The 21,027-nt window shown below is 35.9% G+C and overlaps 1 protein-coding gene across 8 annotated transcripts in view; it reads left to right on the forward strand.

The window, feature by feature from the left end:
• Window positions 1-21,027, forward strand: part of PALLD (palladin, cytoskeletal associated protein) — a 190,202-nt gene that overhangs the window by 42,894 nt on the left and 126,281 nt on the right. For all 8 annotated transcript variants that reach the window (XM_039699942.1, XM_039699944.1, XM_039699941.1 and 5 more), the window contains one exon: window positions 19,781-19,959. In XM_039699942.1, coding sequence (XP_039555876.1) covers window positions 19,781-19,959 — 179 coding nt within the window. The remainder of the gene's footprint in view (window positions 1-19,780; window positions 19,960-21,027) is intronic.

Consider the following 21,027-nt stretch of genomic DNA (forward strand, 5'->3'; position numbering starts at 1 on the left):
TCACGGAGGATATGAGTAGAACTATTGTTCAGGAGGACGGGGAGGGTAAAGGGATGATATGCATCCCAGGACTAGTCTATAGGCACCCAAAATAAGTTTGTTTTAAATGACTGGCATTCATTCAGAGCGCATCCCCTCCCCCTTCCTTTCACCACTATTAGGAGCAAAGTGAATCTTTTTAAAAACAAAAAGCTTTGAGAGTCTACTGTTCTAGAGCATGCAAGTGAAGGCTAATGTACAGTGTAAAAAGAATGTAGGCTTGAATAAATGAGACTGAGAGGACAGGAGTCCTCCTGAAAGAAACTGCTTTCTTCCAATATGCAAAATGATTTAGCTGTTCTTGCTTTTTCAAAGTTAAGACTGCTGCCTTATAAGTTTACTAGGAAAATGGTTTGCTTTGTTACAAAGACTTTTTTTATCTCAGTATTGTCTTTAGAAAAAGTTTTATAATGGCCAGAACAGAGGCAGGTTAATCCAAATGCATTACTTTCAGAAATGCCATCTAGCTGTCAAAGGAAGTTCACTGCAGGGACCCATTTGTTTTAAAAGTACTGATAAGCCCTGCTATCAGCATGCTATTATGTCTTGCTCTGTAGGTTATCTTAATAAAGTGATAAATAAGAAACCCTTGAAGTCCAGAAAGTCAACTGTATAATAAATTTGACAAAGGGGGAAAGACCAGGTGACTGAATGTACTTACTTACTTTTAAAGCAAAAAGTCCAAAGAAACCTTACTGGGACAATAGATCTTAAAAGGGGAAAAAAATTCCTTTCCTTTGCCTTAACTCTGGCTCCATCAGTTACTTCAAGTAGTTATTCAAATATTTTTTGTTGACAAAGTGAGAGTTCCCTTGCCTCTATCTGATTATTAAATGCTGGTGATCAAGTATTTGTGAAGGTGAACCTATTCACATGAAAAATATGCTGAATGGGCAAATATGTGATTGTGCAAGTGTAGCAGTCACAGTCAATTAACTGTTTGTTTGAGGTCTGTGTGTTTGTTTTTTCTAATTTAGAAATTCAAAACCAAAGCTTTGTCATTCTAAATTTCACCCTTCATTTGGGAGAATACTCAGGTGTGTTAATTGTTAAAAATTATCTGCTAAATTATGTTTCTATGGATTGACTGTGAAACAGTGCTCAGCAGCACAGTGTGCAATTACTTAGGATGTTGGGGATGTTTAGTACACTTTGCTTGCCAAGTACTAAGGCATTTCTTTCTATAGTAGTTACTAGCTCTGTTTATGGCAAGTTATTCACTGAATGGGAATTACACACTAAAACTAGCAAAGATTGTTTTTCAGAGCTAAAAATGGAATATTGTTTTCCTCAGTTGGACCCCCCTCTGCAAATGGCACCATGTCAGGTTGCCTCAGCAGCTGCTTTCAGTTTCACAATTTACATGGGTGCTATAATGACATTTTTTCTCATTGATGTGGTGGAAAAATCTGACATCTTTATGCTGTTTTTCCTGCTTTGATATGTTAAAGCATATTTTCTATTGACTGTGAGGTTTGGCAATGAGTGTTGAGTTCAGAGATGGGCCTGTACCAAAATCCCTGGATTCCTACATCCATGAAGTATAAGAAGGTTAATAACTGGATCCAAATGTCTTGGCTCTGCTCTATTCCTGTTTTAAATGCACATCGCTTTGACCACATGTTTAAATTGTTTTTTGAGGTGATTAAGACTGAAAGAAATCTTTCAGGCTCCAGACACAGTTTTAAAGAGGAAATGGCATTTAAGAATCTTACAGTTATTTAAGCAAAGCTTGCTCATTTGCTGTTTAAATGTGACTTTTAGGAGCCTCCAAGGACCTACATTCCCTTTCCTCTGTTATAACTTTAGATGTAAGTAATATTTTGGAACTCCTCCTGAGATGTGCTGAGGAAGCTAAGGTGGTTTTGTGCCTGTCCTTTCTATTTGTTTAAGGAGACTGGTGAAGAAGGCTAGCAGCATACATTCAGATAATGCAGATACCTCAAAATGGTTTTTGATCCTAAGTGATCTACCTATAAGCTTTTAAGAAGGTGTTATATATGTATATACTAAACTGCAAAAAATTGTAGTGGCCTATCGTGAGAAATACTGTAATATGGTGTAGGAGGCTGCAGAAATTGTTGCTGAAATGGTGTGTATTCTGCTTTTTTAATTGATCAGCTTCTCCTACTCTGGCTAGCTTAATGGATTTAGTGGCTCTCTGTGAATACAATTACATATGCATCTGCCAGCTGCTTGTGGTATCCCTGTCTCAGCAAGAAAAGCTGTTCTTTGGCTCCCTGTGCTTTGTGGCACACAACACTGATTTATTAGGCAGTAGATGCATTTTTTTCTTGAATGATTGAACTATGATGTCACTTTTTGACTTGGCTTTAACCTTTTAGAATTGGTTTGGTGTTTTTTTTCTTCAGACTATTCTCTTAACACTAGGAAAGTGGGAAATATCTCAATGTTCATTGCAGAGCAACTCTGTCTACCCCAGCACATTCCAGGGCCACCGAATCATTTGTGGTGAGCGTGATTCAGATCTGGTTAAGATGATTTAAAAGAGAGGTTATGGGCATACTGCAGTTGTGCATTTAAGAAAATACAGAGTTTTTACTGCCTGATTGAGACCACATGGCTCCAACTTAGACTTTTCTTTTAACATGGAAATCATTGGCTGGATGTACTCAAACGATTTATTTTTTTTAAATTGCCTAGAGGCTGAGAGTTTGGGTCATAGCATTTAATGGTAAGGTCAGGGTTAAAACAAATAGTTTTTAATGTTTCTTTGAATAAATGAAAAATAGCTTTTTTGAATATTTTGCAGGGGATGAAAACATGCTTCTCTTAAAAGAAAGCAAATGTATATCAGGAATTCTTTTGGACACTGCAGGCTAATTGGTGACCTGATTTGAGAGTGAGAAGGATAGAGATAAGGGAAGATCTCCCTGTCAAAAATCACAGTAAATATGTTCCACTCCAAATACATTATGGAAAATACCCAAAGTAAAAAAGAAAGACCTTTTTTATTGCATACAATTTAATTGCTTACTCTCAGCATTTTGTGTTGCTCTTAGGAGGACTGAAAAGTTTATATAACTAAACTCTCTTTAAATTGTTGTGACTATTTACATACAGTATATCCCTACTATGAAGAATGAAATTGTAATAATCTATATTCTTTTAATGTATATTATTTATTTTGAATATTTATTTCTTCCCTCAGTGCTCTCACTTCTTTCTTTTCAATTATAATATTTGTCCCATAAACTGGTGCATAGCTTTGATGTAAAACTTTCACCCAAATAAATATTAGACTATGAATGTTATTTTATATGGATACTTTTGAAATTAGTAAAAAATTCCAAGATGTTTCAAACATAGAACGCAAATCAGAAGTTACAGCATTGAATAATCACTCTTTGTTCTTGCGTCTGTTTGGAAGATAAAGTAATGATAAAAGGCAATTCTTACACTAACTCACCATAATTTATCTAGAAATAATACAAGAGTCGTATTCTACAACAGGAAACCAAATAAACAATAGGTATGAGCTTTTTGCTGTCTTTAAGGATTGGGGTGATAAATTTAGCTAGGGGAGAATGGGAAAAAAGAAGAACAGATCAGTCATGCAGCTGTGTAGATCCCTTTTCAACTAGTTTGTTGCTTAATGTTACATCTCTCTCAAATTTACAGACCACACATGAACTTTGTTCTTAACTTTAAAAAAGGATAAAAACGGAAAAAACGAAAAAAACCCCAAACAAACAAAACCCCCCCCCAAAAAAAAAACCAAAAAAAAAAAAACCAAAAAACCAAAACCCAAACATTAACCAGAGGTCATGAATCACTGTTAGTTAATTTCTGCCTCACATAAATGACAATGTAAATGTCATTTGTAACTTTGTAGTGCATAATGTAACTTTTTTGTTGCTGATTTTTGTAACTTTGAAGTGCATAATGCAGGTGGGAAAGCTATTATTATTTCTGAGTAACTGCTGTGAGACTTAATCAGACATCAAAATACGTACTACAGGGTCTTGACATTCCTGTCCATGGTATGTTGATGTGTTGTGTCAGTGTTCAGTTTTACTGAGTTAATGCATATAAAATACTGAATCCAGAATAAAATTAAATCCAGAGTCAACTGGATTTGGTTTTATACTCCACAATCCTAATTGTACTATGGATAGAGCACTACAGTCTTTCTACAAATACACAAGAAAGCATGGCCTTTAAAATGCCCAGTCTTAAAAGATGTATCTTGTGCATGAAGCCCTTGATAAATTTCAGAGCCACTCAGTGCTTTACAGATTAAGTGAAGCAAAGGTGACAAGATTCTGTTGTGTTGTATAGGTGGGAATATTCCTGTGTCTTCATATATATTCCAGAATATCCTGTTCTGTGAAGCATCTTTAGGCCAGCTTTTATAGGGTATGTACATATACAGTTATTCATCTGTTACTAGATTGAAAGTTGTCATTCTCCCTAAACTGTGACTACTTACATTTTTTTTTTCTGATTGTAATGCTGGTGAAGTCTACATTGCACTGTGCATATGTAAAACAGATACCCTCTCTTCAGACAGTTTCTCAATCAATGGAGAGAGGCACATTGGGAAAGGAAATAAGAATCAAGGAATTTCATGATTTACAGGGGTCATAGCAAGCATATATAAACTCACGTCATTGCAAAGAGAAATAAACCTTAAAGCTGCCTTGAGTGTTGACCCTCAACCTGTTGGATTCCTAGGGAGTTTTTGATTTTCCACTCAAACCTGCTCTTAGTATTGTTTCATATTCAGTTTCATGATGTTTGTGAAAAATGTGCATGGTATTCTTTGAGGCATAGCTGGCTAGGCTGGTGTATGTCAGTAGGTAGGATGAAGCTTGAAAATATGAAAATAATGTTGAAATGAATGTTTGGAGCAAGGAGGAAGTAGTCATAAATCTGGAAATAGTCACCAGAGTATAAAACATGGGTACATGCGTGCTGTAGGATCATACCATGTTGACGACTGTCAAACATGGATGTAGGCTTGCCTGATAAAGCTGAAACTAAAGACTGAAGTGAGGGCTGGGCTGTGTCTTGCAGCAAGTGAGATGTGTAAAGGCACTTCAGCTGATACCTGAACAGATAGCATAAGTCGGTCATTATTATTTACAGAAAGGTGATGGCTAGTCCTCAGACCTGGCTTAGGAAGAGAATGTAATCCTCCCCTAAGGAAGATTGTTTGTGTGTTGTAAACTGGACAGTACTACAGCAGTTAACCCTAATGACAGGTATCTCATTGTGTAAACTGAGCAAATCAATGGAATGTAATTTCAGGAAAGGAATGCTCTGTGGAGGATGCTGAGGAAAATGTGGCATAAGTTTTGAGAGAACTGAAGCTCCAAAGACAGGCAATTTTCCTTCCCCACCCTTTCTTTCCTATTATCTGCTGTTTCTACAAGACCTTTTTATACAGCACACTTTAAATCTGTCCTAGGGCACCACAGATGTTATCCCAGAGTCCAATGTCTTGAATCTTATTTTACCTCTTTTAATGGGTAACTTTTTATAATATCTATGATTTTATTTGCCTCTGAGGTAAGATATAAGAAAATAGCATGCTACAGAAAAGTACCATCACTTGTAAATATGATGGATGTTTACAGAGATTAAGCTTTTTTTTTTCCATTAGCAAATGTGAAAATTATCTTTGATAATATTCCATTATTAATCAGAACAGGTATTATCAATATTGTTTTGCTAGTTTGTTGGAAATTAATTCAGAAAGCTTTCAGACTAGTAGGCATAGAAACTAACTAGTTAGATGGTGATTTTTCTATCTGTAAATATATGAAATAAGCAACAGTTGCAAATGTCTGTGAATATAGGGCATCCTAATCTTGAGTTCTTTGATTATGACAGTTTGCTTCACTGACATCACAGCCATCCAAGACCTGTTGCCAGTATTGAAAACCATGGTCAGAGCAGGACTGAGGTACTTGTTCTCTATATCCTATGGCACTCTGCTGAGTAATGCCAATCTCTGCAGGCTGAGTAAATTCTCACTGAGTAAATTTGACTGCTGTCATACTTAATGTGAGGCACTGACAAAACTGCTGACAGCTTCCTTGCTTTGTTGTCAGTTACTGAGTTGCTGACCTGACCCAAATGAATCAAATATTTTAGTTTCTGCTCAGCAAACTTATACTGACTGTCTCTAGCTTAGAAATAATCAAGAAGCAAGAAAAAGGGAGATGATAGTAGGAATAGTACCCATATAAAAATGGAATTGTTTTGTATTAGCTATGTAGGGTTTTATTTTGCATTTAATTCCATCTAGTTTAGCTAATGTTGCAGGTGGCAATTAGAAGCTTATCTATTCAGCTACTATCATGTAGATAGCTGTCTTCTATAGGCATCATTTAGTTGGCCTATAAAAATGCACAGTGATGGCCATGTATGTCACAGTTGATGTAATAGCTTTTTACCTTTCCAAACATCTAAAGTTGTTTTCCACTTTCAAGGTAAACCAACAAGTTCCATGATTACCATTTCCATTTGCTCAGTATGAACAAGACTGTACATCCTGAATGGAGGTTTCCTTTTGCTTATTGTTGATTTGCAAGTTATTAAGGTTTTGTAATTTAATATTGTTGGTTTGTTTTCTGTGGGCTAGAGTGGTTGGTGTCAAACAGTTTTCATCTTCTTCCCCTTTTTAAGTGTTATGGTTTTGAGAAGAATTATTACTTCTTCATCTGACATTTGTGTTGTCAGCCTTGAGTTGCCACTAACTCGCCACAGTCATGTTAAATGCAATTATGTATAGAATTCAAATCACATAAATGAAATTTCATCCTTATAACTTCACATATTTTTTCTTACTTCTAACTCTTTACAGTCCTTCCCTCAAAGTTCAAAATGGTATTTCACTGGAAGATTATGCCTGGCAATTCTTCAATAGGTGCTCTTCCCCATGAAGGCAAAATAATGACAGCACGCTCTTTGAAAATCTGTTTCTGGCCAAAGGAGTATAAGCGATAGCTAAGAGTGGCATTTCAGTTATAGGCACTATGCATTCCATTTCAGCTAGACAAGGAATCATGTTAATCCTACAAGCCTCAACAGTTCTTTGTGTCTGAAAAATGTTCAGCATTTCACATGGGATTATTAAATGCTTTTTTTTTAACCCGCTCAACCATCTTCACTGCCTTTAATTTTTTTATTTTCCTTCCCTTCCATGATTTTCTTAATTTCCTATCAAATACCAGAAGTGGTAACTTCATTTAAGCATGGGTCAACATAAACCAAGTGATGGTATCTTCAATCTAAGTGAACAAAGTTACAGTTATTTTATGTGGCTCAGGTGCATGACTGCCTTCAGACTTCATGGAAGGTGGCCACATAATATCCTTCTGCAACAGGTAAGCAGACCCCTAACAATGAAATTCCAGTATTTCATTGTCACACAGGGCTGTATAATAACTTACATCAATCTCTTCAAGCCAGTCTGCTAGCTTCCAAAAAGATTGAGTAGTTTTATGTCTGGCAGTACATCTGGTAATGCAAGGTCAGGATCTGCTCTTATTTTAGAGACACAGTCAGCACAGAGAAGGTGGCCTTGGAGTTAAGACAGTGGAAATTGAGTTCTGAGATGGCTCTTACTTTCTTGAGAGACAATGGACAAACTGCTTAACCTCAGTTTTTCAGTAGTAAGACATAACTAATTATCTCATGTCCTATTACTGTTTCAGTGCTTAAAGATCTATTCATTGAGCTTTTCTTTAGAGAAACATTTTCTTCAGCTCCTACAGACACAAGAACATTCATTGTGCAATTAGTTTCTGTCTAGACTGTTGTTAACAGGTAGACCAATGGTTATATTCAGTAAGATGTGCGATGTGCTAGACACTGTGGAAAATTACGGTGAATGTTCTTACTGAAAATACAGATAAGAATATGCCCAACCTAATGGAATGGGAAAAATGTTTGGGGCAGGAAATGGTGGAATACAATGAGGGAGGCCTACTAGGCTGCTCTAGTGGGCTCTTCCCGCATGCTCTGAAGCTGAGAACAATCTGAATGGGACCAGGCATGTCGTCTCTAAAACCATATATGTGTTTTCTCTGAAGCACTATACTTTAACTCTGTTCTCATATGCTTCATGCACCACTACTGTACTCTCAGTACAGGGCTGGATGCATTTTTAATGCATCCATGCATTTTAATGCATTTTAAGGACAATTTTTAATATGTTTGCGATAGCTTTCTGTAACTTTGTTTAAACAAATATTTGAGAATGCTTTATGGGACATAAACCAGGCAGAATTTCCTGAATTAACTTCCAAGTCCATTTTGGAGAGAAGATTTGTATCTGTGTATTTCCATGCAGAGCAAAATCCTTTAGCTACAGGGTGAAAAATACAAAGCAGCATCTGTGCTTTGGAAATCTAACATTCTGATTTTTAGGGGAAGAGATGATAATCTTTGCATGAAACAAAACAGCAGATCAATTATTTTTTTTGCTGGCACAACTACAGACACAAGCAGAAGGGGTCTGCTTGACTTACTGACAAATGAATTAGTGGAACAATCTGAAATGCTGATAATGTCTACCACACTTTGACTTCAGGGTAAGATGTTCCAGGCCCCAGAAGGAAGTTGTACAAAACCAGTCAATTTAATTGCCTGTCAGAATGAAATAAATTATTGCTCAGTGTCTGGCTTTTCATGCCCTAAAACTATAGGAGCTCCTGTGTAGTAGCTAGTTGAATGCAATAAGTGCATGTTTCAGGTGCTGGGGGTTTTCTTCTCTTCAGTGCTGAATTCTTCTGTGTAACATGTTTCATATTTCTGTGACAATCCTATGAAAGTATAAAACTCTCAAAGGGTGTTAAATGAATGGCTTTATCTGGTAATCATTTAAACTTCAATTACATTAAAAAATTAATGAAAGGATCTACATTAATATTAAGCACAGAACTGCAGAGCCAGCTATTATCAAACTTTTTATGACTGTACTTGCTCATTCATCACATTTATAAACTGCTCGTTCTTTGTGCTCTGACACATGGAAACGGCTTCCAGGTTTTTTGGCATTGGAGGCAAGCTATTGCAGTGGAGATCAAAATGTAGAAGATATTTCAAAAGAAAAAAAAACTTACCATGAAATATGAAACCTAAAAATGCAAAATGAGAAAGTTACATGGAATGTTAAGGTTATAAATGAATGTAAGTTGATCTTTTACTCCGCTTAATTCTTTCTGTCACTTCCTGCTTATATCACTTACCAACTTCAGTGTAAAGACTTCTGAAATGCAGGTAATTTTATCACAAAACTAGTATGGGGGCATTTTTCTCCTGTATCTTTCTTCTGCTTGTTTGCTTTTTTATTTTTTCTGAGTCATAATAGACAATTGCATCTGTAGATATGTCAGAAGACCAAAGAATTTTCCTTTTCAATGCATTTTAAATAATTTTGGAAATTGTAGACCAGATTGTAAGTCCTTAGAATCCACAGGACTAATTTGTGATTTTTTTTTGGTCTGAAACCCATGAAACCCAGAGAGATTAGAGATACATTTACAACTATATTTATGAAGCAAACAGCCACTTTCCAACTTTGCAAAAGTAAGTGGTACCATTTGATATTAAGAACAAGTGGGAATTTACAATTTTTCAATTATTTTGCCCTATCTTGTATTTAATAATGCTAGGGGAAAAAAAGTACTGTACTGTAGATTATGGAGATATATATAATAAAACTCCTAAGTTATTGCAAACTGGAGGTATTTTCAATGCAATATATTTTTCTGCATGATATTTGCAAGCCTTTATAATTAAATGTTGGGATCTTATAGCTGAAGAGAACAAATTCCAGTGAAGGGAAGAGAAATTAGCCACCTGAAGTTGAAAGTATTTTGTTGTGACACAATATTGGCTATGCTCTGAAGGAAATTTATTTCAGTTTCAACATGTAATGGGAGCTTGAAAAAAATTAAATATTGTCAAGCACAGCCATCCAAGTTGTTGAGTGATGACATTCATTACTGAAATACAGAATTGTAATTGAAGTGAAGCAAAGAGTTCTTTTGACTCTTCGGCTGTGCCAGAAAGTGCATATTCTGAATTTTCAGGAGAATAGCAGTTTTCTCTTTGGTTATTCTGATTTATCCTTCCTCAGTGTAGCTAGCCTAGAAGACAGCAGAATTATTGCTTAGGCACTCACAAAGAGGCTCTAGCTGTGTTTGCCCAGACTGCACTGGATCTCAAAACCCCTTTTTAGATTTATCCCAAATGTATGGATGAGTTGTAAGTGGTGGTAGTATGCATACATGAGGCAGGAACTCAGGTTTAGTCAAATAGATTATATAAAATATTCTTCTATAAACATTTAGATGTCAGGTAGAAAATAGCGCTCCAGAAAATGAAGTGAGAATAATTGTGCAAGAAGAGATGATGTATGGAAACCAATACATTAAATATTATAAATTACTTGTAATGCAATAAATTCTCTGAATATTCTGAAGAAAACTAAGTAAAGAATCTCACTAAATTAGCCTGCAGTTATCTAATGAATCCAACAGCCCTCAAAAATATCTTACAAATAGAAGTGTTGAAAACTTCATGTCTTAAATGGCATATAACTTATTCCGGGATTTTTATTTAATGCTTTTTTCACATGTATGAACATGGTCACGTAGCTTTTAAATTTATACATGTCCGTCCAAACTCACTAGTTAAAAAGTTGCTCAATGAAATTAAATGTTTAGGAATATATAGCTTACGTGTCACAAATAATCAACATGCCTGTTGTAGAAAAGGTGGTTTGCAGTTCATAAGACACAAGTGGTCCTTGAATTGCACAGAATTTTCACTCTTTCTTGATCTGATGATTGCAAAAATATAGAAGAAAGTGAATTATATGTCTACATCTATTTTTCAGTTCAATTGCACCTTCTGAAAGTGACACTTTTATTGCACAGGCTAGTGGCCAAAGAGGGAAAAGAAAGTTCTGTGAAATGTTTCTGAAAATGTGAAATCTGCAGGTTACACCTACACCCAGACTATGATTTTGTCTTCAGAAAACATCTAGTTAAGATAAAGAATAAGTACTTTATGTTTTGTTAATGGACAAAGATATGGAAGAAAAGATAAATCCTTTAAAGGGGTAAAGATAGGTCAAAATAGGATGTGAGGTGGTGTTTAAGCTTTGGCCTTCAAAAAGGGAAAATAAGTTATTCAACATGCATTTCAGCATTCTGTTATTTCAGAAGGTTGACTATAACATAAGAATACTGTTTTAGAAAAATCTTTAAGAGATATTTGTTCATTCTGGTTAGAGAGGTAAGCATACAGATTTTTCCTTTAATATTGACTGCTTTTTGGCCAGTTAAAGAAACATGATCTCCCTGCTGTTCTTGTTGAATAAAAACAGCTGCACAAATGTCTTTGATCGGCATGATGAAACAGGATAACCTGAAATGTGGTATCTCATTTGGATACCATTGATACATTTGTGAAAGATCATTTGCACAAACCCCACAGTGCAGCCAACAACAAGAGTCACTTCCCTGCTTTCTTTGCTGCATGGCATAAATGTACCTCTGAGACTCTGAAGCCAGATCAACAACAAAGCTGCTAGATGCTTTTGGTTAGTTTTATGTTCAATATTTATGTGTCTTCCTTGTAATCAGAGTTCTAAAAAAATAGTGAGCATATCTAGTTTTATAAAAACTTACTCCAGCAAGAAATGAGTAGAAAGTAGTGAACATTACTCTAAGCTCCTAAGAGCTTGTTATTACAGAAATATATATTAATCAGAAATCAATAAATTCGGATTGCATGTAAGTCATGTAGCAGGTCCCTCTTTTCTACATGATATAGTGTCTCTGGTTATGGACAGGAAAGGTTAGCATTAAACTTCTGCATTATAGGCATGATGTGTAATTCAGTTTTATTCATTAAATCTCTTTTTTTTTCCCCCTTTATATCCAGGTGTTTCATTGCTGTGTCACAGCACGCATATCTTCCAACTTTTATAACACTGCAGGATTAATACAGTGACATGCAATTTATAGTGATAAAATCTTACTAGAATGTATTTGTTTTACAAACTCATTATTTAATTTTTTATAGTACATAATTAAATTATGATTAATGTACAAAAAAGGTCAGTTTATTTATTTAAATTACTGTTTGTGTTTCTCTCACACCAAGGCAACTACTTCTAAACACCCAAAAAAAGCCCCAAAAACCAAGTATGAATCTAAATACAGCTGTAAGCATTCCTTTAAAAAATAATTAACAAAAAATACCAATTTGTATTTCCGTTCATATTGTAATGCTCACAGTAGTTTTGACCATGATGCTCCTTTAAAAATATAATAGGAAGCTGAGATAAAACAGGAGGACCTGAGGAAACAAGAGTTAGTTGCCTCAGTTGCAAATTTATAGGAGTAAATTTCAGTACATTCAGCAACTTCAGAAAATACATTTTGTATCAAAAATTCTTATTGTGCCTAAGAATAGTTCAGCAGTGGCACAGTTGAAATCAGCAGCATGCATTATACCACTGCCATAGAAATGCAAAATAAACAGTAGTAACTGTTGAGCAAATAATTTAAAATTCACTTAATCTAAAAAGTAAAAGAAATGTTTTCTAAAATGTTTAAAAAGTTGTACAGTTAAAAGTCTTTGCTTTGCTCAGTGTTGTGTTCAATTTTCATACTTTCTAGCATTGATTTTGTGTTTTCTTGTGTGAATATCATTCAGACAACTAAAAGCTTCCATCAAAAATATTTTCTTTAAAACTTCTATACTTAAATGCTACAAAGTGAGGCCATCAGTTGCAAAGTCAAGGACAAGATACAATCTTGAAAAAAAAAAAAAAGAGAATTTCAAAACTGATTCTGTGATTTTAAGACAGAACAATTACTTTTTAATCAAGTCCGACAATGCTGTCTTTCTTTTGTAATTAGCTGTACACAACCATGTAAGGCTGTGGAATATTGCTGTACCCAGAGAGAATGACATGAGCTACAGGCTATACCTCTGAGCACCTTGTCCAAAGCTATCAAAATCTCAAGCTAACTTTGAGATTATTTCCCCAGCTGAAACAGAGTAGAATCCTTGTTCCGTGGGTAAGGTGAACTGAAAGAGGCTTGGAAAACCTACACAAGAACGTAGGGAAGAAATTTTCCTAATGACAGGAATAAGCTAAAAAAAAAAATCTTTGGAGTTACTGCAGGTTGCAATCAGTGACAGAGGCCATTGCTCACTGTTCTTGGAAGCTTTGTTGCCCATGGCTCAGCTGGTCTCGTGTGTTACTTCTGTACCCCTCCACTTTGTATCCTTGCACAAAACATGATGCAGAGCTTCTCTTCAGAGGAAACAGAGTTAACCTGTAGGAAATGGCAGACTGAAATGTTGATACGTGTCTTGACAATTCAACGATTTTGGTATTCTCTTGCAATTTCTTTGGCACTTTAGGAGAACAGTTTTGGTGTCCAAGTATCTAATTGTGTGGATTACTCAGCTGGATGTGAAGTCCTCACTGAAATTTGTGAGAGCTGGATGAACACTATGCAACATCTGAAAAATCAGTTAAATTAGTTAAATTATTGTACGCTGCTTATAATGTAACACACTTTTTATTACAAAATTTGGTTCTATGTTTTTCAGTATATAGAGATATTTTTTAATTGCTTAACTGAAGATTCAGCCAAAGCACGAGCATTTATATTCAGGTTTTTTTCCCGTAGATTTACAGTTTATAAATATTTAAAGTATGTATGTTGTTATTGGTAACCCACTTATGAATTACCTATACAAATAATGAAATATCTATTGCACAGAAATTGGGCAGTTTGTAGAGAATTATAAGTATCAGAATAATTTGATTCCTGCAGTGTACTCTAGATCTTTTATGAAAAAGCTGAGTTATTTTAAAAATCAGGTTAAGTTCTTTAGGTAGTAATGTTTTATAGTCTGGAAGTGTTGGACTGCTTAGTTTCAATGGAGAAAAGCAAAATGGGAGTTACACAGTATTGTGATGGAAATGCTGACTCTGCCAGTACAAGAATGTCAGAGTATTTCACTTTGACTTTTCTTGCTGGACATACTTAACACTACTAAGGATAAAATTACTTTTTAATTTACAACTTATCTCTCTGCACTTTCTGTAGTGGTCAGAGTTCCCTATTATAATTTCTCCCTAAGGCTATATCTTAAAGTTTCACTTCAGCTGCCATTTTAAATTAACTTTAAGAGTGTGCAGAGAGGAAAACCTCTCTATTCCTCAGTGACTCTCAAAAAACGTAAGTTCCAGCAGGATTATGCATTAGAGAGAACCTTGAACTGTTTTTCTTAAGACCCTTGTGCTTACTTAGTCAGTGTACTGTTCAACTCTGTTTATATTTTGTTCAGGGTCATTAAAATCCCAGACACACGTGCTCCTATGTATTTCCATGCATGGAGGATTGTGAGGGCACAAAGAAAAGAGGAGTGAATAGAAAGGCACATTGTGTGGCTTTCTGCTTGATGTCAGAGTGCATGAGCTGCTGCTTACCTGGCATCTGACTGTCCTTTTTTTGTTTGCTGTTCTGGTTTTGCCACAATGTAGCCAGTAGAAAAGCAAAGACGGTTTGAAGCATGAAAAATGAGTATCTGATCATTGCTCCCCTGCTACCAAAATATCTCTTCCTTGTCTGTTGACTTTTCAGTCTAGTGATTGTTTCACTATCTGCATTAAACATTTAATTGCTATAATTTTAATATACAGGAGATACAATGTAGATGTAAACTAAGCATCGTTGAAGAAAAGCAAGGCAAGGAGTGGAAAAGTACACAGGAAGAGAAATGGTGGAAAGAGAATGAAGAAAAAAGTGGGAAAGAGCAGAAAACTGCAGTGTAATTTGAAATTTGGCAAGATAGAGAATGACTAATAAAATTGATTTCAGTTATATAGAGTGTATGTTCCTCTTTTTTTTTTTTTTAATTGGTCAGCCATTATCTGACACGTTGCCGTAGTTTCTGTTCTTTTTCAAGGGGACAGTTCTCCACAGTTTTGCATGAACTGTAGCACAGCCTGCAGGAATGCACCCATGGTGCAAGCTGGAGGACTTATTCTGGGGACTGATATGTACACCTTTTGTTGGTGTCTCTGCCTGGTTTTTTCCTATTTGCACACTTAATGCCATACTGAGAACCTGCAACAAAGGGATAGGGAAATGAGTTGCTGTTTTTACACTTGGTATCCAGAAGTTATGAAAGAGGTATCTTTTAAAACAATGGTCTCTATGTAGAGAATTTTCTTTTTCTCAAAGCATCTGCTGTGCCTTTGTTCCTCTGTGTTATTTTCTTTCAGGTTGGGTTTGGTTTGGGGTGTTTTAACTCTCCAGAAGTATTGTTGTCTTCTCAGGACTAGAAAATAATCCTCTTATCCCCAAGAGGATCAGTAGGCTGGAATAGACTGGACATGAGTTACTGCTGCCCTAGTTAGCATAAAACTGGAATTTTCTTGTAAGACTTGCTTTGTGGTTATTTTTCTGTGTCTAGCCATGAGTCCTGGTTTCTTTGGCTCAGTTTCCCTTTGATAGTGATTTGTTGCTTGCTTTAGTGATCCTTCACAGTAAGAGGGAATGCTTCAAAGATTTGTCTTTGAATCTTTTTCAGTCCTTAGAAGCAGAAAATTCTCCTCTATGATTATTCTGACTGTAACGCAGTAAGGCTGATTGTACAAATATATATATAAAAGATGAAAAAGTGGCATTTGGTCTGTGTTTGGGGAAAAAGTACTTCACTTATTTTCATTTTATGACCCTTTTTTTATTTCACAAACTCTCTTGAACTGAACTGGCAACTGGGAAGTTATTGCTGAATAAGTATTTCAATTGAGTATTTTCTTATTCACCTAATTTTGATGTAATCAAAAAAAAATTCATGACAAGTAGTCCTCCTCTTTTATCAACACATACACAGAAAAGAAAATACAATTAGAAAAGGAAAGAGAGTACAATTAAGCCTCTTCCAGTGTTCATCATTTCAAATACCTGTGCTCTTGCCAATTGTGAAGGTGAATTCTTCTTTCCACAATAAACAGTGGAGTCCCACACCAGGTGTGTTTCCCATGCATCAAATATTGCCTTAATGACAGCTGAGGTAATTTGGTATTGAATTGCTTACTTACGTGCTTTCCTCTGGGGCAGGCAGTGTCTGATGAAGCAGGTCAGGACTCGTTTTCAGTATGACACTGATGTGATACAAGTCTTAATCCCAGCTAGTGCTGAGGAATAGCTCCCACTATTTGAGACTGACCATGAACAAATCAAGGGACAATGTAGAACTTGTCCTCCTAAGAAAACAGTTTACTTATTGTTATCTGACAAACACATATAAATGGATATTTTTGTTGTTTAAGTTCTCATGCTTAAGACAATTTCTTAAGCATTTTGTGAACATAGAATTTAGGAAACAATAGAAAGCCATACAGCTTGCATTAAACTAAAATGGGATCTGTCTGAGAAAATAATTAGGCTTGGAGGAGAGGTTTTCCTTTGCAGGATGTTTCTGGAAAGGAAAGAAAAATAGAACAAATGGTTATGTAGGGCCTCATATTACAGGCTCTTGTCTGTGATTGTCTAGAAATTGAATTAACTTCTCTCTTGTGCATATTGTTTAAAATGCAGCTTAGGAAAGGCTACACAGAGGTTAGGACTCTGAAGGTCTAATAATCAGAAATAGTAGCAGAGGTCCTCACACTGGTAGAAGGGACGACTTGTGACAAGAGAAAAGGAGGGGAAGAGGGGGAAGAGAAATGTTAATTTTGGCAGTAGAGCTGACAGAATAGATTTGTCTCCAAGGCAAATAGTTGTAAAAGTAGGCCAAAGGGGTCTGCTGAGTAAACAAATGGAAGTTTGTTAGTTCTTTCCAAAAATGATACTTTGTGCACTATCTAGGTAACAGAAGACAGAAAAGGAACTTGTTAGTATTTTAATTACTGAAGACAATTGCATAAAGCTTTAATGCCACTACAAACTGAGGGTTTTGCCTTCAGGAATAAAATATATATTGTTCATTAACACAGAGAGTTTGCCCACAATTATTATGTTATTGAGGGGAATTGTGTTATGTGTAAACCTGGTAGATTTCTTAACTCTGCATTCTGAAATAACCATGACATTTCAAGTTTTACAATGCAATATTTTCAGAAGGATGTTTTAAAACATTTTTATTTATGTTAATGGCATGAAGTTTTCAATTAAAAAGAACAATAAAAGTGAGGCAGTTAAATTTTAAAGACTACTCACTGACTGTTGTTTTGCAGTATCTGTCATCCTGAAGTGTTGTATGCTTTTCCTAAATAGTTAGGAACTCCCTGGGGTTATTTTGGTTTTCGGGGGTAATGGGAAGTCATCTGATAGAGGGGAAAAAATTTAATTTGAAGTATTACTGGGATGTAACTGCAAAAATTCTCTCATCAACACATACAAATTAAAGGAAAAATACCAAATCTTTGCAGCAAATTTTAATTATTTTTAAATTAGTTTTAACAATTTGATGATCTTTTACTTTGCATTGACTATCCATAAATTTCTGAGGTTATATTTGTTAATTTATGAAAAAAACCCATACTAGAGTAGACAACTAAAAGTTTGGGGAGGAAGATCCCTTTTGAAGCTTGCTGTCAATAATTCCTCATTTTGTCCTTGTTCTTGTTAGAGCAAGATTTAAATACTGGGGTGGCAGAGGAAGAAGAGGGAAAGGAGGGAAGGGAGAGGACATGGAAAAACAGATTAAGATTATGGAGCAAGAAGAAGGGAAGAAAGAATGCTAAAGATCAGAGTGGGTTTGCAGGATTGGAATGGGAATAACAGCCCTGGCAAGGCTTGGCCAAATTTGTTTTCAGGATATAGGGACCATTGGAGAACAGAAGAATGGTTGCTCGTCAGTGATTTTCTTTTAATGACTCTCCAATCTGCCTCTGCTCCCTGCAAAAATGCACAGCAGACACTATAAACCAAGAATTAGTGACTTCTCATACTTGCGGGGCTGTCAGAGATAGAGATAAATCAGGGCATAGACCAGGGTAATAGGACTACCTGATATGAGGGCATCAAACAGAAAAAAAGTGGGAACAGGTGCTTTCATGGCAGCAGTATGGGCTGAGAACACAAAGTAGCTTACACTGGTGAATGTTTGATTGACCTGATGTAAACAAAATTATGCTGTGCTTTTATGTACTTATAAATCACCCTAGATAAGTGTCTGTTTTGTCTGTACCTAAATCCATCGCTTTTGTTGGGACATACCTTTTTGGTAGTGGAAGATGTATTGCTTACACACATAAAAATCCAGGCCTAGGAAACCGGTTTATGTTCTTGATCTGAAGCAACAGTAAACCTATTTAAAGCTTATCAATATAGAACCTGTGCCATGGGATTACATTAGGTTGACTGGACAAGATGGATGAAAATCACAGAATGAGTCAGTTGGAAGGGACCACAGTGGGGCATCTGTCCCAACCTCCTTGCTCAAGCAGAGCACATGGCACAGGATTGCATCCAGACAGTTCTTGGGTATTTCCAGTGTGGGAGACTCCACACCCTCTCTCTGCAATCTCTTCTGGTGCTGAGTCAACCACACAGTAAAGATGTTCTTCCTAATATTCTGGTGGGGACTTTCTGTGAATCAGTTGCCTGCTGTCTCTTGTCCTATTGCTGGACACCAATGAGCAGAATCTGGATCCATCCTTTTGATACTCTCCCTTCAGATACTTATATACATTCATGAGGTCCCATCTCAGTTGTCTCTTCTCAAGGCTGAACAGGCCCATCGCCAATTTTTATATGAGAGATGCTAAAGTCCCTTAATTATCTTTGTTGCCCTCTCAACAGGAGCTCCAGAAGCTCCATGACTCTTTATTCTTGAGGAGCCCAAAACTGGACACAGCACTCCAGACGAGGTCTCACCAGAACTGAGTAAAGGGGTAGGATCACCTCCCTTGCCTCCCTTGACCTGCTGGAATGTTCTTCTTAATGCAACCCAGGACACCATTGGCCTCTTGGCCACAAGGACACTGCTGACTCATGGACAGCTGGGTGTCCACCAGCCTCCAGCCTATACTGATGCATAATTGTTCCTCCCCAGGTGTGGGACCCTGCAGTTGCCTTTGTTGAATTTCAGCTGGTTTCTCTCTGCCCATCTCTCCAACCTGCCAAGGTCCCTCTGAAGGGCTGCACAGCACTCTGTGGTATCAGCCACTCCTCCCAGCTTTGTGTCATCAGTGAACTTACTGAGGAGGCACCTTCTCATCCAGCCAAGCATGGATGAATAGTACTAAGCCAAATATCGACCCTTGGGGGACACCACTAGTGACAGGCCTCCAGCTAGACCCTGTGCTACAGATTGCAAATTCAGAAATTTTGTGTGCAGAATCAGCAGAGTTTAGGTAGATGGTAGTGATAAATTATATCAAAATTAATTAGACCGTGGTCAAAACAAGCCAATACACAACTTGTGCAGGAAAAACTCATTTACCAGGAGATAGTTTTTAAATGTAGTTGTGTTGTGTACAATTTTCTTAGTATTCAGAAATGTCTCCCTACCTTTTAAACAAAGTTTATTCTAGCAAGTTATTTCTTTGTGAAATATTTTCTTTTTTAAACACTTCAAAGCACCATGTGCTGATTTCAGTAGCAATTTAGATTTTTGCAGCAGAGTGTAATGTCTTCTTGTGTGCGATGAGCCTGAACCAATCCTTTATATTCTTTTTGTCTTTGTCTTTCTAAATGTGTGTGGGCTGCAGATGGTTCTGTGAAGGAAAAGAACTCCAGAATTCCCCTGACATTCAGATCCATTCTGAAAGTGGAGGACTTCATTCACTAATTATAGTAGAAGCCTTTGAAGACGACACTGGGCGCTATACTTGTCTGGCTTCAAATTCTTTTGGTTCAGATAGCACATCAGCTGAAATATTCATTGAAGGTAAGAGATAAAATAATAAAATACTTGATGTATATAAGAAAGGATAAATAAGCTGAAGTTTACTTTTGGTTCTTTATCTTAACATTACATTCAGTATGGTGGTATTTTTATGGTATTCCTCTGCTTTTCTTTAACACAACACATTTTGAACATCACATCATATTAATTCAGATATTTCAAGGAATGTATCAGGAATCACTGAGTATATTGCTATTTATTTAGGGTAGAAAAGAGATAAAGAATGAAATAGAAGGAACCAGCAAAAACTTTGGCATATCATTAGCTTTTAAGCGGTACCTCTGTAAATCACTATTTAATGATTTGACTAGTAATAATGATTTTCGTGATAGCAGTAATCCCTGTCTCAGTTTTAATATATTTGCCTCCCTGTGCAAATATATGTGGCTGCCCAAAATGAGTTGTCTTAGTCATGTGTAAATGTACCATTGTCTTTGGTATACTGATTTTGAGTCAGATTAAAGTCAGTCATACTGGTTTTGTTCACAAACAGCTGCTAGTTATTGTCAAAATATTTCCTAACTGCAAAATTAGTAATAATTGAAGTATTATTTTCTCTGAAAAAAGTTAATGATGACCATGAGTAAAATTATTAAGTTATTTTTTACCACAGAACTGTATTTCAGGCAAGATTATTTTAACTGAATACCAATTTTTATTTTAATTCATATGTCTCCCAAAAAATTGGGTACTATATATTCTTTTAGCAGCTTTGTAACTCATTAAAATTAATTTAAATGGTCACTTGAAAACATAAAATAAATTAACATAGGAAATAGTTATAAGAAGTCTGAATAATGACACACCAAAATTATTCAATAGATTTTATTTAACAAAACAAAAAACTTTTTGCTGTTAATTAACTAAATCATTATGTATGTGCCTTTATAGGATTTCTTTCATTATGCTCTTTATTCTCAGAACTTCTTAATATCCTATTGGAATATAAGAGCAAAATCCCCAAGACTTTTCTGAATCTTAAAGATTCTAGTAGAGGTTTCCTTTACAGTAGTAATCACGATTTCAGAAATACTCAGGTGTAATACAAAT

Source organism: Passer montanus, unplaced genomic scaffold, assembly GCF_014805655.1.
Source record: "Passer montanus isolate IOZ18808 unplaced genomic scaffold, ASM1480565v1 scaffold14, whole genome shotgun sequence".
NCBI classification, from domain to species: domain Eukaryota; kingdom Metazoa; phylum Chordata; class Aves; order Passeriformes; family Passeridae; genus Passer; species Passer montanus.